Source organism: Onychostruthus taczanowskii, unplaced genomic scaffold (assembly GCF_017590055.1).
Source record: "Onychostruthus taczanowskii isolate IOZ18803 unplaced genomic scaffold, ASM1759005v1 scaffold33, whole genome shotgun sequence".
Taxonomy (NCBI): Eukaryota; Metazoa; Chordata; class Aves; order Passeriformes; family Passeridae; genus Onychostruthus; species Onychostruthus taczanowskii.
In genome coordinates, this window is record NW_024500683.1 from 852,669 (window position 1) to 876,788 (window position 24,120).

Below are 24,120 nucleotides of genomic sequence, written 5' to 3' on the forward strand. Positions count from 1 at the left end.
CCAACAGCTATACATACTGGAAGTAGGACCAGGAGGAACCAATTTCACTCTGTCTTGCAACTCAAGATAGAGTTATATACTTATGTTGTCTACTTTAGTTGTATTTGTAGTACCTTGAGACCCAGAGGAATCAGTCCTTCAGGAATATGTGGACAGCAGTACTCAATTTAGAGAGGCTGATTTCAGTAGTAAGGTAATGAGGACAATTCCCAAATCATTAATTCTCCTTCATCAATCTTCATGCATATTCTGCAATTAAGTCCCAACTACACTTGTACTGTTTCATCTTGTGAGCAGTGGCTTAAAATTAGGAAGTTATAGTTCCTTAGGTTTTTGCTGTAACTTTTTTTCTTCATCTCTCAAAATACTAACATGATGTTATTTTTGGAAGCCAAAGGACATAATGCCTTTCCCTACAGATGGAGTTGTTAATTTCTAGTGTCAAGATATTTTCATGACATTAGAGAGAAGTTGGACTTTAAAGCTACCATTAAAATACAAGTATTGTTCTAAGACACAAAGTGGCTCTTTATATCAAACTTTTCACTGAACAAGTTCTTGAACAATTTCAGTGCAACCCTATTTGCTTTCAGAGCACGTAAAGAAGTACAACTTTAAAATAGACAGGTAAACTTGACTTCGAAATGGGGTGAATTAAGATTGAATTACTCATGAATACAAAGAAGCTTTCAAAAGCAGTAATTCACATGCAAAGGCAATGTCTCTAATCAAGAGGCATTTTCAGTATTTTTACGAAAAACAATTTATATTTCATCTAACCTGAAGTACTCCCAGCTTCCTCAAAATCGATATTTCCAAGGTGAAGGACACCAGCCACTACTCTAAAAAGATCAAGTTTTTCTTCATCATCCAGTCCAATCTTTTTCATTGCTGTGCACATTCTGTTGAAGTCTCCATGATCATCTAACAGTGGATCCTTCAAGGAACCTTCTTTAAGATACTATAAAACAAGAAAAATTAAAAATTCTATGTAAGTGCCTTAGAGTAAATGTAAGCAAATATTTCCAGTCAAGAATAAGTCATATCAAAATGCATACAAAGCATGCCAAACTAAATAGAGATTCGAGTTCTTCATACAATATAGGCTTCGCAAGAACCTTTATTTATTTTAAATTGTTGATACTTGGAAGCATGATCTTCAAACTTTAATTTTACAGCAAACTTCAAACTAGCTTCAGAAAGCAGAAGCTAGAGAGAATGTGACTGCTAAGGACAAGGAAATATGAGATAGTGAGTGAGCAGGGAGAAAGAAGACTTTGGCTAAGGGAGATATTGGAGCATTTAACACAAAGGAATCCTTCTAGCCCCAAGCAGCTGAAAGAAGATGGAGGTCTTTGCAATAGGATGACAGAAGGCCAGGACAAATCAGAACCAGGAGAATTATCCCTATTATAAACAGGCTTATTTAGAGAAATATACTAATTAACTTCTTGGTGTAATTAAGAAACAGTAAAGTTGTTTGTAGTGGTCTATGGCTTAGAAAAATACTAGCTGTGTTCTGAAATACTAATTTAACATTTTGCTGATTTTTCAAATTTAAATACATTGAAAGCTATTTTAGCTATAAACCAGTTTAAATAGTAGAAAGTAACACATCTGCATGCAGTCAAGAAACTATATGAGCATGCACAGAATGAGCTACGTTTTTACACTTATTTTTAAATGTTTTCAATTAAAAAGAATAATTAACTGAATAAAAGCCTTGTTAGTGTCAAATAAGCTAACATGATTTTTATCAAAACAACACACCACATGCATCTGAAAAATTCACTTCACACAACATGTAGGCACATCAATAACATTAAACTACATGTTAGTTATGTAAAATGATCACCTCATCTTCCTGATAAGGAAAACACAAAAATAATTGAAGTATTAATTGATTATTCCAGCTACTTTTATTCAAAAAACAATCTTAATATTTTTTGTAAAATGACAGCAAATACTATATTTCCAATTTAAAAACCTGAACAAGGCAATATATTTCCTGTTTAAATAGCTATAGTAGGTTTAAATATCATTTAACTTGGATCCTTTATTGAGCCTTCAAACAGATATGGTAGTTACATATAAGTATTACAGTATCATATGTTCTGCTACTTCATGTCATACATATTTTTAGAACTATTCTCTGAGTATGTTTTTAATTTAGACAAACACATTTCAAATCAAGTCTTCTCTTATTTCAAGTCCATCAGAGGGCAAGTTTGATGACAACACCCACCTGTAAGTCACATCAATAACAGAAGATAGCACAGGTTCATCTTCCAGAAGAAAAAATAAGTGAATGTTGATACTCTATGCTTGTTCACTGCAATTCTTCACGAAAAGCAGATTGGGTAAACTGAGGCAAAATTCCCCAATGCTAGCCTATATGCTTGACAAGAATGAAGTATCTAGCAGCTTTCTGCCTCACAGTGATGTCAAGTAAGTATTTTTGTATCTGACTCTCCACCATCCCTGATTACAGAAAATAGCCTACATTTAACAATAGAGGTCAGGACTACGTGCTCAGTGTTACAATAATACAACCATTAGAAATCCAGGGGCAGACTTGACAATGTTGACTTAAGGAAAGGAACTATCTGAACAGTCTATTGTAGTTGAGCACGAGCTTCAAGACCAAGTTATGGAAGAGATGGCATGGGCACTTGGTGGAATGAGGCTCTTAAGTTATTTTTGTATTTTTGTCAGATATATATACAGCTTATCCTGCTACTGAATCACAAATATGGATTTTATTAATATTTGAAATACCTTCCAGCTACACAAATGTGAATTTCATACTTTGAGTTGATGAAAATTTTATTAGAGAACAGAGTAGAAGTTTAATTAAATGTTTTAACAACTTCCAATTCATATATACTATCAATTCAGAATAAATTCTTTCATATCCTCATGTGAACAGCTCAAAGGTTTAAGTGCTATAAATTCTGGTAATTCCAGTTCTAAATAATGTAAACAGAGATGGAGCAAGAAGGTATAAATGTTTTGAAGCTTCAGACTTTCATCCAGGAAATTCCATGCTCTGGCATAACTAGAAGTTAACAGCAAGGGGAAAACAAAAACCTTTAAAGTTCACTGAGGAGGAGAATATAGTCATGGCTAGAAGTGAGGTTGCACTATTGATTTATAGAACAGTTTGGAGCATCATTTCAAAACTCCAGGTAGTAAAAATGGCTCCAGAAAAACATTGCTTCTGACCTGTTCCTACCAGTAGTTAAGATTTTTTAAAAGAAAATTACAAAAGTATTAGATTTTTGTTTTCCACAGAAGACAAGCAGCATCAATGTTATGTTATTATAAGAATGAAGGGGGAACCGTTTTATATACGCTGTTCCATTTATGGATTTTATGATGCATGTTAAAATGTATTTCTAGGACTGAACTCCAAAGCAGAGTTCTGAATACAGCAGCTTTAAGAGTACCCTCTTAGACCTATAAAGATGTGTAAAATGAACATTTCATTCCATACTATAAAACTGTAATCACTTTCAACTCTATCTCCATTACTTAACAATATAAACTAAATGAAGATAAAAACATACCTCAGGACTCTTGCGATTTTGCAAAATCTGCTTGTCTGTTTCTTTATTAGCAAAGAATCTGGTACAGCCTCGATTTAAATACTGTAACAATAAAAAAAGTGGAAACACATAGTTAAAGATAGAAGTAAGGAAAACATATGCTTTTATTTAAGGCTTGCCCTCCATGGCTTGATTTAACCATTTGATACAAAAAACATGGTAAGTGTTCATAATTAATTCCTTGGAAATGTATTTATTTTCATCTACAAAATTAAAGAACTGTTACAGTACCAAACTTCCATTGAAGGTTTCTTGATTTTGACAACTAAAATACTTTTTGACACAATATTCATTAAACTACACAATATTTTCTTGTTTTTTGATTCTATTAAACCTATTCAAGGAGTCCAGGATTGCAGAAACAACAACCAAAATTAGGAACCAAAATAATTAATTTTCTGGCCTACATGTAATATGAAACTACTAATTTTTCCTCACCCAATATTTCTTTAGGTCCTAGGAGACATAGTGTATTAAAAAGCCTGAATAATATTTAAAGCTTATAGCGTGGTCTAAGCAGAAGCCTTATTTCAAACCTGGCTTCTGATACTTACCTTATGTTGTATAGTAATCTCAGATTTACTGTTCAGTAAATCAGACTGAATTTAGATTTAAATAATTACTGTTCCTTTCAGCAAAATGGGATCACCAGCTTTTCCTTTCTGATTTGTTCATCTGAATGTAAGAACTCTGTCCAAAAGTTTGGACAGAGCCCTTTGTCTGAAGGAAGTGAACTGATTCTTTACTCTTTGATTGAACAAAGATGTTTTCTAATAGGTGAACACAGACAATCCTACTCTCTGATTAAAATTTACTTGCAAAATTCCAGAACCTCAAAATACTCTTCAAAGCATTCCTAACAGCAGAAGAAAACTTGGTGACAAATTTAATATTAAAACAAAGTGGCAACTGTTCAAAGCTAGTGTTTAACAAAGTACAGAAGTTTTCTTTATCAGGCAATAAGAACGCAAATCACAGTGTACTTTAAACACAACATATCCATTACAGCATTAGTAACACCATCTCAGAAACTTGGGATTTGGTTTGTATGGTTTGCTTGATTTTTTTTTTTTTAGTGAAGTACAACACACCATTGTAACTTTAATGACCCAAAAATAAGGCAATTTCACTTCTCTTCCTGAAATTTAAATGAGAAAGATGGGGCTTTTCCTCCCCATCTTCTGTTCTCCAGGTATAGAATTACTCCAGGTAGAGATTTGCTGTGCAGCTTTGCTTTCCCAGCCATGTGATTCAGTCCAAGGCACAAAGACCTACAAGGTTCAGCACAGGATTTCCTCATGACCTTGAATTTCTGAAAACTTCTGCAGGGCAACCTAAAGCACAAGCTCCCAGGACTGCACACTTTCATGTGGGCTGTGCCAGAGAATGGGCATGTAAGAAACCTGCAGAACTGCAGGGCTATTTGCATAATCCTTGGCCAAGTAAATTCTCACTTCTCCAGGGAACCCGCAGGGGAAGGATGAACTAATAGAGAGGTAATGGCCATCAGCGCTGCTGCAATCCAGAGGACAGGTCAGGCAGGTGCAGTCAATGCAGTGGTTTACATGCCCAGAGCAATGTGTCCCTATGCCATGACGGCCATATGGATGGGGAGGAGATTCCAAAGGATCACTTAAGTCAAAGAGAAGCAAGCCCAAGGATTAAAGATAATTAAGTTATCCTTTATCTTTTAATAATTTTTTGCTTTTTTGGGGAAAAAAAAAAAAAAAACCTTTAAATTTGTGATGGTCATATTTCTAACAAAGTGTACTTTAAAGAAACAAGGCTTGAGTCTTAGAACTCAAAGTGGTCCTAATTTGCACTTTGACTTGATAAGCCATAAGGCTTAAGACAAGGGGCACAATAGGGCCAATGCAATGTGACTTATGGGATGGGCTTTTCTAAATAACCAATTTTAGAGTTTGAGGTTTTTTATTAATATCTTTCTTGTAAAAAAATTAGTACTGATTGGAAAATACTGATCAATCATTAAACTTTGCCTTTTGTAATATCACAATCTATTATCAAATGCTTGAAAGATGCCATTTCTATGAATTCTGAGCCAGACATGCAGTGAACAAAACATGGTAAAAAAAAAATGACACAAGTGTGCTTATTCAGAACCATTTTGTGATGAAAACTGAAGCAGCAAATGAGAACAAAGAACACAAAAATCATCTTGACAAAAGAAATGCAAATTTAGGAGGAAAATTATCTTTTACAATTTTGTTTTCCTAAAAATCTTCCATAAAATAGTACTTGATAAAAATGTAGTGCAATATGGGTAATAAACTTTAAGAATATTTAAGTTCATTTACAAGCTTAAAAAAATGAAAAATATCTTAAGATTTTGTTTGGTTGGTTTTTAATTAAAGATAATGTACTTTAAGGGAGAGAAAAAAGCTGCATTAAACTTTTATAATTTAACATGCAGAGTGGACCTTTCACGTGCAAGAAACTCAGAATTCAAATACTAACTTACGGTAAAGCAATAAAATCCCTAATGGAAATTAAAGTGCCTGCTATAGTCTTAGTAGAAGTCAAAAAAAGGTCACAGCATGACAAGGCTGGTGTGACTACAAACTCTTTATACATGAAATATGCAAGAAAATGTCATCTGTAAAAGAACTCAGGCTGTTAAGTACTATCCTGCATCAGCCTGATTTTAAGAAGGTTTTAAGTCTGACCCTGACATCTACAACCTTGGGTTCTCTCATGAGCAGAATTCTTGATTTTAAAAAAATCTCCAAGAGTGGGTAGGCAGCATATTCTAGAAACTACATTCTATTAACTTCAAGAAATAAATTTTAATGGAAAAGTAGCTGCACAATGAAATCACTTTAGCTTTAAATCTTACAAGAGAATACTGCACAGAGTGACTGCAGAGTAAAGAAGAAAGTTTTGAAAACTAACTCCACATTTTACAAATATCAATGGTGTTGGGTGTTCTTAAGTATTGTGTTTGTTGAGTGTTTCAAAAGAAAAACTTGCCTTCTAGGGAATGGACCTAATAAGCATCAGAACAAGTTTCCATCACACAGGTGAGTACAAATAGAAGAAATATAAAAAGATACAAACTAAGTATTTAAAGAAATAATGTAAGATCTGTGAAGACCCCTAGGAATGCCTTGAGAAAGTAAGGAAACTTGTCCTCGAATACTGTCATGGCTTTTAGACAGTAAGATCACCTTGACACCACAGTACGAATGTACAATGCACACAATGTGGAAGTGCTGCTCTGTACCCATTTCCTGACTCATCCATAAGGAGAGACTGACTTGGCCAAGCCAAGAGGCAGCAGCTGCCTCTTTGGTGAGCAGGGTACCCCACCTTCCCCACAGCCAGTGCACTGATTTAGGTCTCACCTGTGCAACCCCTGCTTTGCACAAAACTGGCAGGACATTTGTATATTTAAAGCTTCTAGCCCTCTGCTGAATTTTGATGAAACTGAGTGCAAAAGGGAAAGCAACAGATAAGCACAGTCCAAGTTTTATTTAGAACTCCAAGTAGGAAGATCAACCAACAAAGAAAACAGTCAGCACAATAACTTAATTCTTTGTTCGCAGTGCTTCTCATCTTGTTTGAGATCAAGGAAGTCTAAAGAGATGGTAGTCATTTAGCTTATGTCCTACCCTTCAAAACCCAAGAGATTTGGTTTGTGTATTTTAGGAATACACAAAATTCTGCTTCCATAATGTTCCAAGCCAAATATAAGGCAAGAAATGGTGAGAGATGGAAACAAATGACAGAACACAAGCAAAGAACTGACTGCTATTTACCAGGAGATTTGATTTGCACTGAAGAAATTCACGCTTTACATCTCTAGAACAGCCCATTACAACATTACTAACAGCTGGGTATGCAACAGTACATTTTCTGGAAAAGCACAGATTCATGAATTTTAAGACAGAGAAAAAATATAGGAGTTCTTCCAGTAAAGAAAAATGTCTTGATTCCAAGATCAAATAGATTTAACAGAAAGAAAATCTGGGGTTTTTAATCAGTCTGTCACAGATAATAAATAGAGATTTTAATATGATCTGTATGAAAAATCCATATATGACGATATGACAAGCTTTACAAATGCTGACTCTGCTACTCACCCTAAAGTTGTCAGGAGAGCTTAAATATAGCTTTTCCCTAATGTCTTCTGGAGCACCAGCACAAAGCCTGTAAAAGATATGATAATTCCTCTCTTCTTTGCCTTGCACACAAATCCTAGATTTCTCCAGAAGGTAGTGTGACACAAATCCACCAACCACCGAGTTCTAGGAAGAAGAAATATTTTTCTGATTATCTGAATATCTGTAGCATTATTTAAGATTCAGGTTTTCAATTTACTTTTGCCTGATCATGACTTGCTCAATAGAAACTGCTCCAGAAAAGATTAAAAGCTATCTATACCTAATACGTATTAAGCCTAGAAAAAAACCCATTGCTTTTACCATTACTTCTCTCCCCGGCTTATGTTTGTATATACATACACTCTTCTTAAAAGAAAGGTCTTCTTCACCCCAAAAAGCAGAAATCCATAGCAGAACCTCAGGAGTTACAGCAAAGAGCATTGCTATAGCCATCCTTACACTTTCTGTATGACAGTGCTATTACAACCTTCTTTAGCTGCATTTCACTGAGATTCTTGTAAAATAAAAGGAAGGCTTAAAATTTTAGAGTACATATTTGGACAACATCTTAGGCAAAATTATGACACAACATTTTATTTCCAACACTTGTACTTCTTTATTGAAAAGGAATTCTGACACAGATTTTTGAGAGCTATTTCTTATCTGGCCTACGATAAAATTCCCTGTGCCTAGAAAAATCTTAACAGCAAGGAAATTCCTGAACTTAATGGCCATTACAGGAATTAAGAAGGATTAACTGACTGACAAATTTGATTGCAGTTATGCATTCGTTCCTTTATTCAGGAGGTCTCAGTACTCATGTCACTTTGAGAAACCAGATTTAAAAAGGTGACCACAAAGTGAGATGTGATGCTGTGTAAAAAAGGGGCTCAAGTAAACAGGCTGATCGTGAAGTGGAAAGCTGAAACAAGCTTGGAAGCAGTTTCTGAAGATACTCAGAGGGCTTTTTGCTTCAGCTGAAGTAACTCAACTGAACCACCATGTAGATGGGTAGATGGACAGATCATTAATCCATCATCAGATCATGAATTTATCATTTTAAGTAAAAATTTTGATCCTTTCCATAACTTTACTAAAATTAACCAAGCCAACAGATAAAGTGCCTCTCCCCACAAAGAAATTTGGTTAATTACTAGGTAAACTATTAACAAAAGCTCTGAATTTAAATTACAAACCAAGTGATGAAAACTTAGGAAAATAAGTCTGCAGGAAAAGAAACAAATTCTTGCAGTTGGTCTGTCCTCAGTCAGAAAGATGAGGAAGCATGTGTGTAATCTCCAGAGAACCTTGACAGTATTCTTCAGCTTGGACATACTTGACCAACCATACAGTCATTCTTAATTGTGGAATGTGTGCATACATATCCCACCCAAACAAAACTACACCTGAACAAAGAAATTTTTCTTAAGATACATAGTAGAATAGTATTTCTATCAAAAAAAACCAATTTCTTGACTTCTGTCACACACAGATTACTATGTAAGGTCCAAAAATTTCATACAAATACATTAAAAAAGTTTGAAGTCAAAGTATGTTCATGTCTAATACACAACTTACAATTACTTGAGCATTAAAGGAATGGATGAATACCTAACAGCAAGGGAGTTAGTCTTCATATGAGAAGACTTACATATGCAATGAAGGGACCCGTTTTTAATCTTTTATTGGTGGAAGCAATTTTCCTATGTTGAGTTGCCACTGCCTTCCAGTAATGAGACAGTACAGTGTGGCTCTGGTTTTTCTTTCAAGGTGACACAATACAAATGGAATCTGTAAGTAGGACAGTGGCTATTTGCTGCAAGACTAGTAAGTCTGTTCAGCCTCCTGCCAGTCTAGCGTTTCCATTGTGTGGCAAAAAAGTCATCACTGGTTATCTGTAACAAAATCCCAGTACCTTTTCATTGAAGTGAATTTCAACAAATTTCCCAAAACGACTGCTGTTGTTGTTGCGAACAGTCTTTGCATTTCCAAAAGCTTCTAATAGGGGATTTGCTGTTTAAAAAAATTAATTTTTGTAGTGTTAAAATTCAGTCAGGAAACTACCAAAAAGAAAGAGAGAACAGATATAATTAATCGGGGAACTTATTTGGAATAAGGTTTGAAAATTAAAGGAAAAATATTACCTATTAGGAATAATACATTTTGGAAATTATAGTGGATATATTGTGGTAGAACATAAAATTAAGTACTTAAGTGTCTCATAACACTGCAATGTACTTGAATCAATACTGCAAGAAATTCAGAGACAAATACCAAAATATTATTCAGTGATGTTCTTCTATAGGAAGCAGGTAAATAACTGATACATAAACTACGTGAGACAGCACAGAATTTGACACATCCCAATTATTTATTATTCATGAAATCTAAACTACCCACTTATTCCACAGATGAAAATGCCACTTAAATGTCATACATGCAATGTATTAGATTGACTTGCAGATTAATAAATATAACATTAGAAAAGTGTGTTGACTTCAAAAACCACTTAACACTGTCTTTCAAAATAGGTCAATTAAATGACTGACTGATTTTATTTTTTACTGGCTGCTGCTTTTCAGCATGTTTCAGCCCATACAGAAAGAGTGGCAGCAAGCAATCTAATTCTCATATCTGTATATATACACACTCATACAAATATCATGCACAGTTTAAACAGTTTGAAACTCCTTATTAATTATGAAATAAAAGGCCTCTGAAAGACTGCTTTTTACTAGCTTTGAAGATCAAAGAAAAATAGTATACTAAATCACATTAACAATAAACAACTAAAAATATCAGCTAGGCTTTAAGGCTTCTAGCTTAAAATAAGCACTGGAAACTAAGCGAGCAGAAACTCATATTTAAAACTCCACTGACAACCATTTAAATATCTGCTCCTACAAAAATTAAAGAATGAAGGAATGACATCAATGCTTCGATAAAATATGGGTGATAATACATCGTGTAACAGGACATGAGAATTAACTTTTTTGTTCGGCTGTATTTTCACTTTCTTAACAATTAAAGTTCATAGAAATGCAATTCTGACTTCTTACAAGGTCTTTGATAACTATTCAGGCATTTTATGTGATATGAAGTTTTAAAGAAAAGATCATTAATAAAACCAGATTGCACAAAGTCTTTCAGCTAGGCTAAAGGTTCCTTTAGTAATACCTACGCCTCAAGCATGTTCATTAAAACCATGCCTGAGAACCTTCAGAATTCATGCATCAGATGCTGTTTTAAATTAAAAATCCCAAACTCTTTGAGGAATACCTACAAGTACCAATTAATTTGCATCAGGCATTATCTAACTCTTGCCCACTTTCTGAGTTCCTTTAGCACACAGTGGATTTCACTAAGGAACTGGTTTAAGCAGACCTAAAGCAGCAAGAGATTAAAGCCTGCAGTGCTTCTCTTGAATAAGTGGCTCAAATTTGAAAACAGGAAAATTTAAACCAAATTATTTTTTTAAGAAAAAGAGTTGAGAAATTTCAAAATAAATTTATGCTATGCTATAGAGGACTTAAACTGATGTATGAGGAATTATTAGATTGGCTGAGGGTTGTTTGCTCTTCAGGTATTTCTATTTTCTCAAAAAGCTATTTTCTGTTCATATAGGAAGTACATGCAACATTAAAGAAGCTCAATGAGAAGGATCAACACAGTCTCTCTTCACCTTTTTTGGGTGTCTACTGTAAAGATAGATACAGTCAAAGTGCTGTTCTGAATTATGTGATTTCTGACAAAAAATGATATAACGGAAATATGATCCAGAATCATAATTTGAAAGAACTTCCTTACTTTATTTGGCTTTTAGAACTTGACAGTGAGGAGCAGGAATTATATTTTTCTGGTACTAAGAGATAGTAATGAAAAAACAATCTTGTCCTTGCAGCTTTTAAGCAGTTTAAAATTCCATTTTGGGTGCCACCTCGAGTACATTATATGTGTAAAGTTCAATTCAAACACACACACAAACATTTTCTAGATAAATGACAGCATCATACTATAATAAATAAAAATAAAGTGAATCACAAATAAAACACATTTAAAACCTGGAATCAAGATCAACTGTAAATTATGCTCTAGAAAGTCTGACAGTATTTCTATGCTACTTTTGTTCACTTGCTGTTGAGTCACATTTCTGAAAAAAAAAATGTTGGAAACTTTAGTTAAATGAAAGAAACTTCAATACCTTCTACAATTCTATCATCAATATCTTGCCCACTGCCATAAGATTCTGTCAAATACCTGTAAACCAAGATAAAAATATCAGTATCACTCATCTCATGTCAGATTTCTTCACTTAAGCAGGGTTTAACATGGCTATGCACAAATACTAACTAATTACTATAGGGAAAGCATTCTGATTTTAAGTTTCAAATACCTATGCACTTTGAAATAAACTTTAACTTTACTTTAAACTTTTAACTTTTCTTTTTTGTTAAAACAAAAATATTCTTGCACACTTCCATTTTTTTTCAATACTCCAAGGCCTGCTAGAAATATTTTTTCAACATGCATACGAAAATTACAGTTTAGTAGAAATATAATTAAACTATTACTGTATTATCTGTATTTATTAATAATCTTATTAAATACATAAAGTTTCATGTTTATTTCCTGAATTTGGGACTGTTGCCATCCATACTGTTTCTGTATTCATAACTATCAGTATTAATGAAAATCCACATGGAGATGTGAGGATCAGAAATTACAGGTGTACAATTAAGGCAAGATTGAATTTGGCAACTGAAGAAAGAATTAGAAAATAAAACCACAATCTACTTGCTCCAAAGTTCCAGTCTTTTTAACAATTTTTTCCCTGCTCACAGGGCATGCTTTCTGGAAATTCACAGGTGAATCTGGGACAAATTAAAAATAGCTCTCGAAAATGGGGCCCTCCAAAAAACTTTAGAAGCGCTAAAAGAGTTCTACTAGTACCTTTAACTTCCTAAAAACCCAAGGGTAAAATCTTCCAGCTTTTAAAACTCAGTTATGTTTTGTACAGGGACTCTATGGTGGAGGGTGGTGGGGAGAAGCAACAGCAATGATATCTGCCTGTTGTATAATGAGCTCTTCCTTTGCTGAGAAGTGGGAGAATAATCTCCCTTAAGAGCATCTCTTGTGAGATATTCTTCCAGTGCCTGCTGTCTTTGTCTGTTACTCTTATCAGGAATAGAGTCAGATGTTCCTTGTAAAAAATCATTACCAACACCTTGCAGTAATTCTTACAGCTATCTATGAAAGGTTGCAGAGGGGCAGCGCGGAGCAGTATGAAGGACAGACAGGCAGTTGTGACAATTCTTCACGGGATGTGGAAAATAATACCTCTGTTGTAGGGAAATACTAGAAAATACGTGATTTTAGGGAAAAGGGAATTAAATATTTGTAGAGGGTAACAAGTCCAAGGCAGGGCACGGGAGCATATTTACACTGCCCACACTGTGCTTCCCTGTATCATCAGGCCACCTATGGCATAGGTGTATTTAAAGGAGCAGTTCTTTCTAGTTACAGTGTTCCAGAGTGATAAAAAGCCATTAAAAGATAATGCAGATATGGAAGCAAGGCTGATATATATCAGAGATATGGCTTTCCATGTAATTTAATACACTGGATTTAGTATTGGTCATACATGAACATCAATAAATAAATAAATAAATTCCACTATTCAGTCTTATTCAGTAAACAAGGGTAAAAAGATACTCAAGCAAACAAAAAAACCTCAGGGAGAACACAGAAATACACATTTATGGCAAAACCAACAGTGTCTTGTAAGATACAGTCAATATGTCTAGTTACATTTTTTATCAACCACAATACCAGATGTGCCAAAATGACTGTATCATAAACCTTAATAACTACATGATGCCACTACAACTGAGTTAAAGTTTCTGTATGTAGCTATTTCTGCACAGTATCATGTCAGCATTTAACTCAATTTCTTGTAATAAAGTGCATGTAGAAACTAATACATATCTTACCGAATTGTATCTTAAACCCACTGATGAGCTTAGTTTGCTCTGCCTCTATGTCCACCAAATGCATAAACACAAGAGATTCACATACTAACTTTGGTGCAAACATACAAACCTCAAAACAAATTTAGTGTTTTCAGTCTTGCCAGCTCCTGATTCTCCAGAGACTATGATGGATTGACTCATCTTAAGCACTTTCATGTCACGGAATGCTTTATCAGCTTAAAAAGAATATGGTTAACATGACAAAAATTAATACTCGGCAGAAATGCAAGGATAAAGTTAAGCTACAATGCAGAAAATGAAAATGTAACATTTTCTGAAATAGAAACAAAATATTTACAATTGAATGAATTACAGTTTATTAAATTCTGTTTCCCTTTAATTTATACTACAGTTGTAATTCTTCCAACACTGACATGAAAGAACTAAAGTCTTGGAAACAAAGGCCTACTCAACTATATCCAGAATAAAACAAAACAAAACGAACCATCTAGAGCTAAATCTTTTTAATTAAATGTATTTAGAAAATAGTTTTCAGTGTTAATTTTATATATTTTTAAAAGGGAAAATTTCAGTTGTACTTTGCAACAAGTAACATCTGAGGAAGCTTGGAAAAAATCTCTCTTGCTATGCAACAGGTACTCAAACCCCACCTAATTATATTTTTGATTTCAAAATAAAACACAAAACAATGAGAAGGCTTTTAACATGTCAAAATTTGATTAAAGTTTCCAATTTTTTTTCAAAAGTGACTGAAATCAGATTTAAGCCATAAATAACATTTGAATGTACTTTCTGTCTGTAACACGAGCATATAAAAGAAAACATCGTATGTGCTCTGCCAACATAATTTAAGGCAAAGAAAATTATTACACTGAAAGACAATGTAAATCATTATTACACCTCTTTCACTTATAAAATTTGAATTTCTTTTTTAGTTTTTTTTTTGTTGTTTTTTTTTTTTTATGGTTGCAAATTATATTTACAGTGCTTAGACTTAAAACACTGGAAGTGCAGAATAACCCTAACAGAGTTGTCACAGTTGCTCATTTCCAAGTTCTTCAAAAAGATGAGAAGATTTGCAATTTTAGCCAGTAGTGATTTTGTTTTATAATAGTTCAAAGTAAGTTAATTACTACTACAGGTGGCAATTTACAGATAACTCTGAAGCATTCAATGTTTGATTTTTTAAGAGACAAATACAGGCTCAATACATACCAATTGCAAAAACATGTGGTGGCAATGTTCCCAATGATCTACCCTGGTACTTTTTAATAGTATCTGAAGAGTAAAACTTAGGTATATCAAAGTATGGATTCACTGCAATAAGAATGTTGGCTACATAGGTCTGTGAAGAAAACAATGAACAGCAAATTACTAGGCATTATCCAAGCAAGTGGTTAACAGCAATTATCTATTACTATTGCAGACTATAACCTCCATAAAACAACTGCATTTATGATCCTCTCCAGCTAATGCAAACACAAGACAGGATATATTTTTACAGTTCCTTTAATTATCTTCTCAGCATTTCTATGAAATTATCTTGGGAAAATTTCCTAACCACCGAGCTGCGGAGTATGTCCTGAATCTGACCTTTCTCCCAGTCTCCTTTTAAATTATTTCCTATTGTCTGCATTACTGGACCAAGGATGGGACTCCAAAACCTGCTGCTCAAAAGCCAATAAACTAAGCTCATGGATAGCATAACACACTGTCCTCCAGTGAGGAGGATAGTTTTTCAATATCTAATGGAAGCAACTCAGCAGGAAGGACTGACAGGATCCTGCCTGGGAATGCATTCAAGCCCGGCAATAAAAGCATTCAGCCAAGAGAAAATTAGCTATAGCTGCTTCTACAGAGAGAAATACAGAATGCAAATGTTCTTTTACAGAGAAGGAATTTGAGAAGAATCTCAGACAAAGGCTGCTTTTTACCTTTCCACAGGACAAGGAAGACTGAAGAGAGGGTTTTTTTAATGTTTCTGAAAGAAATTCTTACAGCTTAGTTATAATTGCCAGGTTACAGACAGGAAAGAAGAGGGGTCAGAATCAAATTAAAAATCAGATTTGCAGGAAAAGATGTGAAGAAAATTAGGCAAACCTTCAGCCTGAATAACTTGTTTGCTTTGTTGTTACTGAGAATGTCCCTAGAAAACTGAAATTTGGAAACTATTGTGTGATACATCAGTAGAAAATTGGATCACACAATATATGACATTTCTTAAATAGTTCTATTTTCAGCACTTATTTCACCAAAGGAAAACTTTCCTTCAAGGGTTGCAAATACTAATATTAATTTTCCTTTTAATAACAAGATAAATATTGTTAACCAGGATTTTTAAAAATGCATTAAACTGTTCACAAGGGAAATGTAGCTAAATTATAAACTGAAAAAAGGGGTTTTTTTTCCTTCAGAAAGTACATGTGTTCTGGACAACATATTAGTAGTACTTGTTTACACTGAAGAAAGGATAGTAGTTCATAAAGCCTACTTTATGAAAATACTATCCAATCCCATGATCAGTTCATATTCAGAATTTTACCTCCTTGGGTGGTTTTATTGTTTGGTTTCTTTAAGGATTATTTTTCTAGAGCAGCATTCAAATGGCCATTTTTATTTATTTATATTTTAAAGCTAGTGCTTGATCTTGAGCCATAAAAAATTTAAAGCTATGTAAATTAACTGCAACAGAAGAAAACAATTATACTTTCTCTTTTTTATACAAAAGGGTTTAGCTAAATTAATTTTATAATATATGCTAAAAGAAAAGTTGATTATTTTAACACAGGCACTTTAAAATGTGTAGAACTGTTTTGTATTATCCCTAGCCAGCTTTCTATTAGGAAAAAAAATTAAGAAAGAAAGAAAACTCTTATCTTCTGTTTCACAGCTGTCAGTATCTGGGCAGATGGCAAGGACAAAATGTAATTTAGTCAGAATTCATTAAGTACAATTAGGCAATTTGATAGCAATATAAAAGATTAAGATGGACATCTGAGCTAGGAGGTGTCAAAGACGGCACCTGTGTGCTTCGTTCAAAAATAATGAAGAAAGAAAACCATCTTTGTTAACAGTGAAATAAGTTACCTGTAGGAACGTTTGTGATACAAAGCTGTGCTATGGTTGCACACAGTCACGGAGAGAAAAACCTATTGCTCTGCCTGCTAAAAATCAGATGGGATTCTGATCTAAAAGTATAATATAAGGAAAAAAAGGGGAAAAAAAGGCCTACAACCTCGACCTTTCCACATTAGCAGTTCTGTTATAGGGAAAAAAAAACCAGAAGTGGAAACACTTGGTGAATTTTTGAAAGGACATCTCTATTAGACTGGTTGTCATGACACAGAATACTTACGTAAATTCTGTCCTTACTGTACCGAACTTTAATATTGTGAAGGAGAGTGGCTTCATTTAAATACATCAGGGAACCTGCAGATAAAAAACAATCACATACCATTAAGAGCTCAGGACTACCTTTAAGTACAGAAAAAAACCCTAAATCTTGAATTAAGGAGAATTTTCTTCCCCTCTCTTTGTTTACAGTTTAATCCTATCATTTCTTCACACTGTCTTGAGACAGGAGTACTGACTCTATATACATTTTAAAAACCACAAACCTGCTCTTAACTGTACATTTGGAGTTACAAAAAGCTGCTGAACAAAGAATTGGACTGCAGAAGCCTCAAATACAGGCTCTGCTCAATGTAAGCTTCTCACACCAGCCTCTAAGCACAGAAACTGCTGCCTCCCAAAATCCCTACCAATGACTATTTCCTACCTTCCAGTTTCCCTCTCCAATCTCAGCCACAGTGTCCCCAGGGTAATGACAACCAACTGACATTCAGAGTAACAGCTGGGGTTTGGTGATTTTTGAATAGATGAATATAAACATCTAATCTGGATCTGGAGGCAGCAACAGCAGCATCACAATACCAGGCACTAACCCATGCCTGCTTCAATTCTGAATTTTGTGAGTACTAGGCCTCCTCAGAGAAACTGTTAGGGGGGAAAAAATGCTAACACACCAAAACCTAGCTGTATTTTTCTCCTTTGTTCTTTAACATAACTGACCCAGAGATTAGCTCATTTGGTTAGAGCACGGTGCTACTAAGACCAGAGTTGTGGGTTTGATCCCTGTATAGGGTAATATTTATCTAAGAGCTGGACTCAATAATCATTGTGGGTCCTTTCCAGATCAGAACATTCTGTGATTCTGTAACTGCTGAAATGTTACAGGGTGGTTGCACCCACAGAAAGGTTCAGACTGTACACGTTCAAATTCTGGCAAAGCTGGTCCTTGTTTTCAGCTACAAAGCACTGGAAAGTGTCAGCAGCCTTAATTACAGAGGTAATTTCCAGTTCCCACTATAACACTGTTAAAAATATTTTCCCTAAACCAAATGAGGGCACTACTCATTACACAGCCTCCATTTTCAAATATGCTCGGTCCTTTGTATCTCACTGTTTCAAATCAAAATGTACAATACTGTTCTGTTTAGTGACAGCTGACAGACTGCCACACTGATAAACCTTATAGTAATACAGTACAAAAACCTGCACACATCCAACTATAGATGGAGCAAGCACTGTACCATTAATGTCTTTTCTTTTTAATGAAAGACTGGACATGGTACTTTATGCCACAGTCAAGTTGACACGGTGGTGTTAGTCAGAGGTTGGAGTCAGTGATCTCAGAGGTCTTTTCCAACCTAATTGGTTTTGTGATTCTGTAAGAGTAACCACTAGCTTACACTTCACACAAGGGTCACATACACACCTCTTATCTATAATGACCAACAAAGTTGTTTTATGTTGACACCCTTTCTCAAGGGCTGCAGTAGCAAAAAAGTATTCTAACTTATTTACACAAATGTGCAAAAAGGGCTGTCAGGTTGTACGACCTAAAGTCAGCCTGCCCAGCCACCTTGCCCCACAAGGATACCTGAAGTTCAGTAAGCAGCTCTTAACATCTCTTTCAACATTCCTCCTGCTGAACCAAAATATACTGGCAAAGGAAAATGGGAGCTTCTCAGAAACATCTGTGTTTTTTGTTTTTTTAACCCTTCCTCCTGCAGTGGACTGAGGAGTGGAGGTGGCTCTGTCCGCTACTTATCTGCACTAGACTGACCTGAAACAAAGTCAGGATCACCAACAAATTGCAGCCTCCCTTTGGCTTGCATAGCTCTGCTGAATAACAGCCCTTCCCTCCATTACATGACTAAATACAGCTTTGTTTCAAATATCTGGAATCATTTACACTTCTCAAAGGACCTTGTAGCTTCTGGTTTGTTCAGAAGAAAGCACCTTCCTCCACAAAACCCCTTGCACTCATATTCCTGTGCTGGCAGGGGCACACAAGGCACGCTTTAGCTTTACCCTAGGTAAACTCTCCCTTTGGATCATAACAGCCTTGAAATTATGGCTGTACACAACTCCTTCATGAAACAGCAGCCTGGCCCCCATGCCCACAGTTCCTCCTGTGCCAGCAGAGCAGACACACATTCCCTCACAGCCCCACAGTCACCGGGAGCTGTGGCAGCCGAGCACAGACACCCGGCGCTGCACTGCACAGCAGGACTCGTCCTCCCTTCCCCAGGCATTCTCAGTTCACATGGCTGAGAAAATGGCACTGGGACCAAAAATAACAGGTCTGCCTTCACCTCTTTTATTGGGGTCATTCCTAGAGAAAGAGACATTAAATGGAAATGGAACAGAAACAGAAACTCCTGCTTGCTCTAATGAAAGTTGAAGTCTCCTTCTGGCCCTCTGTGTGCCTGGGAGGGGACAGCGTGGTAAAAAATTAGCAAACTTCAAGTCATTTGGATCCTCAGTATTGAGATGAGAAATTATTATATAGTAATTGTCTATCAACACCCTTGACCATATCTTTGTAGGAACCTCTCTGCATTCACAGTATTTTAAAGGAAGCAGTTAATCATCAACTTTTTATTAGGTTGCTTATCTCAGAAGCAAAGGACCCCAGATTTCCTTGTGTCCCCACTGCCCTCATAACAATTAAAGCAGCTATACCTGCAGACTCAGTGTGCAATAGGAGCTTGCTCCCCAAGGGAATGCCACCACCACAAGACATGCAAACTAAGGCTTATGTCAGCAAATTCAAAATGCATCTTCTTTAGCAGAAATCCTTTAGAAGAGGCATCCATATCCAAAGGCAAAGGAAGTCACCAGAGAGAATTCTGAATATTCATATGCTCATGTCTAAATATAACCAATATGTTATATATGTGCATTTACTTCTCCATATATTTACTTACACACACACATAGTCCACATAAGTGAAGTGAGGCACTAAAAACTAGGAAATGCCAATGCCAAATTTACACAGTGGCTCTCCTGCCCATACCATGAAGCAGGGTTTCTACTGAAAATTATTTTTTTGATTAATTGCAAGGCTCTGCATCTGTAGAACTGGGGATTTTCTAACAGTCTTATCCAATACCCTGTCCTTTCAGGATTTTTTAGAACAGTGTTATAAGCACTCAGTATAGTTGTTTTTCTTAGAAATCAATGATACTGAACACAAATACTCTCTGACAGAGCAGGAAATTGAATCTGGGATTCACATATCCTGCAAACGAACTGCAACTTGTGAGCAGCAAGTTAGAATATACTGGAAAGTTAAAATAATGTTTGATACAGAAGAGTTTATTAAACAAAGGATTTTTAACTTTTATCTTCTCACAAAGCCAAAGAAGATATTTTCTTTGACTAACTTAGTTGAATAGTATTCTCTTCGAATCTTAAATTATTTCCATAATCTCATTCTAGATTTCAATTCCCTGACCAGGACACAGAGGTGTCAGGACATCTCAGTAAAATCACTGGGACAGATCCACAGAGTAAGTGCATTTCCCTAACAATCACCATGTAGAGAGAATACAGATAACAGCTTTGAAAAGTTTGAACCCACATCTTTGTTGCAAAAATATAAGCAGCTGGAAGCAAGGCTACCAGCTTGGTTCTAACCACACTGCACCATCTAAGTCGGATCATAAGACTCAGATCTCATCTTTTTGTTTCTTATGGAGAAGCTGTAACAGCTGCATTTCCTGTCATGGGATGTAAATACTAAACCCTATTACAGGACAGGAACTGAGGTTACATCACCTAGACCAGAACCCTAGCCTCTATTTTAAACTAAGAACAATAGAAGGTATTTTTGGCCACTATTTACAAAGTCTTCAGTATTTTCACCAAGCAGTAAACACTATAGGAAATGTCAAAAAACTTGCCTTCATCAGTATTCAAGACAGGATTCTGTGATTTGTTCATAGGGTGCAGCAACAGCAAAATATTTAACAATTGTCTAAAAGCTGATCACAGCCCTCACTCAGCTTTGTCAGTATTCTCTCCCCAGATTTGACAACTGTTTCCATCCACCTAACGATAAAATATTTAATAAAATAAAGGCCCTGCAGATCAACAGTGACATTTATTACACAAGCTCACCTCAAAACTGCTTCTCCACCAGCACTCATATATCCAATTCAAGACTATCATTTTCAGTGGTCCTGATAGGTCCAGATTCCATTCCCAGTTTTGGGAAGGTAATCTTAAAACTTATATTCCATTGCCTCTACTTCCACAGGAATGCTATCTGAGAAATTCCTTAAATGCAGGAAAATGCTATACAAATACAGGTGCTGATAAAGACACCGAGTCTTTTGTCACACTATAAAAAGTACAGTTACACCCCTAATGCCAAGTGGAGTATTTCACAAGTCAAGCAACAGTTTTATATGGGAATTATGTATCCATTCCTCTAAAGTGTTCAAATGAAAACTAAAACCCACAATAAATTATATTTTAAATGGGCTTCCTTTAAGAAGTTTAAAGGACTAGCAAAGGTCATACATAAATTCAAACAAAGACAACAAGGAAGAAAGAGGAAACTTGTAAGGAAACAATATTCATTTCATTGCATATATTTTTTTCAAATGCGTAATTTATTTTTAAATTCATAACTTACAATTATCTTCCACATCCTTTTTGCTATCCTCCTCTGCAGGAAACACTTGGTTGATAGCAGCCTGGAAAGTCTGTTAGATAAGAAACATTAACATTGTCAGAATTCCATAAAGTAGAAGTATAGTTCAAAGACATCTCAAGCAATCATACAAGTGAGTGCACTGTAATTGTGCATGATTTCAAATGAAGTCACCAGCTTTACACTTCAGAATTGGAAATTTTACTGAGTTACTAGATGCAGACGAAAAGTGCTGCATTTATATTACTACACTACATTATAAAAATGAATTCACTGTAATATATATTTTAGTGCAATAATATTTGATTTTCAGATGAAAAATTGCATGTCATACTGTGCAATACAAAAAATAAGACTAAAAAAAGTAATGCAAAGGTAACAGCGTTATAAACGACACACAATTTCCTCAGTTTTGCAAGGAAGAAAGAATAAAATGCAAATCATTAGTTCAGTCAAAGGACGGTGATGTCATTATGATAGACTGTTTTAAAATATTCCTACTTAAAATATTAGTGTTCAATACATAACATCCATTGTATCACCAAATACTGTAGCTTTGGTTATTGGTTTTTGGGTTTTTTTCTTCAATAAATCAATACTAAAGTAAAACAAGACCTTCCTTCAACCCTTGTATTCCAGTTATACAAAACAACCATTTATCAAGTGTTCACATCCAACTGGAAAAATTCATAACAAAAGCATCTTTGTTTCTTTTTTCATCTCCAGAAATCATAATTTATATTGCTGTAAAAAGGAAGGAAAAACATCCAAGCAAGCATGCATTACAGCATCTGCACAAAAATACCTATTGTACAAAGGAGATCTTTAATTTTTATTTTTTTTTTGTTTACTGTAGTAACAGCTCGTTTGAGCTAGCAATGAATGAACAAAACCCTTGTTGTGCCAATTAAACACGACAGCCACCATGCCACTGCAGGCACAGGCTCCTTTTCCCCATGGAAATGGAGACAAGAAGTCTGGTCTAATATTTGAAAAGGCAACTAACTGGATCTAAAGAATGAACTTAACAAACAAACATGTTTGCTTGTTTAACATTGTGCTCAGCAAGGTAGTCCCATGAGAAATATCTCACAGGGAAATTTAGGAGAAAGACAGCAACTTGTTTCGTATTTGCTTGAGCACAATAGTATGAGAGGTCCTGGGGCTTACACCATCATTAACAGCCATGAATTGCAACTCTCTTTGAAGTGGGAGGAGTTAAAAATGTCTCAGAGCAGAACTAATTGCTGCCAGACGGAAAGCATTAAATCTACAATATTCCTTCCCTACCAAGTTATCATAAAATATGCAATTTGTAGCCATAATAAAATATATTTTGTCATCCCCTTATCAGGATCTAATGCAAAAAAATATGTACAAGATGTTTTCCTAAGGGAAACAAAGCTGCTCGATGACGTTGGAACATCTGAACATCCATCACACCAACTTCCTCCAAAATATTCTTTATCAGAGTTTGTGAGGGCCATGGAAGCCTTCAATGTCTTTACCTACCTCAGAAAGATGCTTGCTGCTATTCAGAGTTTTAGCAGGGCAGAGATTCACCACACCCTTTCCTCCCTCTCACAGTATTACCGTAACTACATATTATCGTCATAATTTTCTCTACAAGTTTGTCAACAGTGAAGGCAGATCTTGTTTGGCAAAGATGTATTGGAATAAAACACTTCCCTACGTGATTAGTTCCCTGTGCATGTAACAGTGGGAAAGTTTAAAAATTATATGACTAGCTTCACAAAAATATAACTTCACTTCTTGTTCTTGTCTGCTGATGTGTAAACCCATTAACCACTAACAAAGACAGGAGAGAATGAACACAATTCCCAGCTATTCTGTGAGACTGTTCATAAACTTCTGAACTTTAACATTTCTGGAGCTAAAGTCAGCCATGCTAGAACTATCCCAGAAGAGGAATGGCTTTTTCAATGTCCTCACCACTAAGCCTTCTGGTCAAGATAAATTTAAAGGGGAAAAAAAAAATAAAAAGATAATTCAGAGAATTCATCTTATCTGAGTCTATAGGAGTCTTATCTCCTATCTGAAAGTTAATGTTTTTCTGTTGGGCTTTTTTAGATAAGAACATAGGTATAGTTTCAACTATGTCAAAAAAAAAAATCACTGCTGTACATCACATCTGGAATACTTTATGTAAAGTAAGGTACTTGTCATGTAGTATGACAGCTAGACGTTCACAGCTCCAAGTATTAAAATCTAGTATTTTAAACAGAAAATAAGCTAATAATCTAATATATCAATAAGAAAATATCCAAAGAAATTCTTTACTATATTGTCCCATTTTTAAATTTTTTAAACAAACGTTTTAAGGAAAAAACCCTTCAGATACTTGAGAGAAGACTTTTGCATTAATCATA

The 24,120-nt window shown here is 35.1% G+C and overlaps 1 protein-coding gene across 3 annotated transcripts in view; it reads right to left on the reverse strand.

The window, feature by feature from the left end:
* The window catches only part of MYO6 (myosin VI), a 101,598-nt gene that overhangs the window by 44,260 nt on the left and 33,218 nt on the right, over nucleotides 1–24,120 (reverse strand). For all 3 annotated transcript variants that reach the window (XM_041410680.1, XM_041410679.1, XM_041410678.1), the window contains exons 3-11: nucleotides 21,713–21,782; nucleotides 17,078–17,151; nucleotides 14,938–15,067; nucleotides 13,832–13,937; nucleotides 11,934–11,989; nucleotides 9,648–9,745; nucleotides 7,712–7,876; nucleotides 3,570–3,650; nucleotides 781–961 (exon numbers count right to left, since the gene is read on the reverse strand). In XM_041410680.1, coding sequence (XP_041266614.1) covers nucleotides 781–961; nucleotides 3,570–3,650; nucleotides 7,712–7,876; nucleotides 9,648–9,745; nucleotides 11,934–11,989; nucleotides 13,832–13,937; nucleotides 14,938–15,067; nucleotides 17,078–17,151; nucleotides 21,713–21,782 — 961 coding nt within the window. The remainder of the gene's footprint in view (nucleotides 1–780; nucleotides 962–3,569; nucleotides 3,651–7,711; nucleotides 7,877–9,647; nucleotides 9,746–11,933; nucleotides 11,990–13,831; nucleotides 13,938–14,937; nucleotides 15,068–17,077; nucleotides 17,152–21,712; nucleotides 21,783–24,120) is intronic.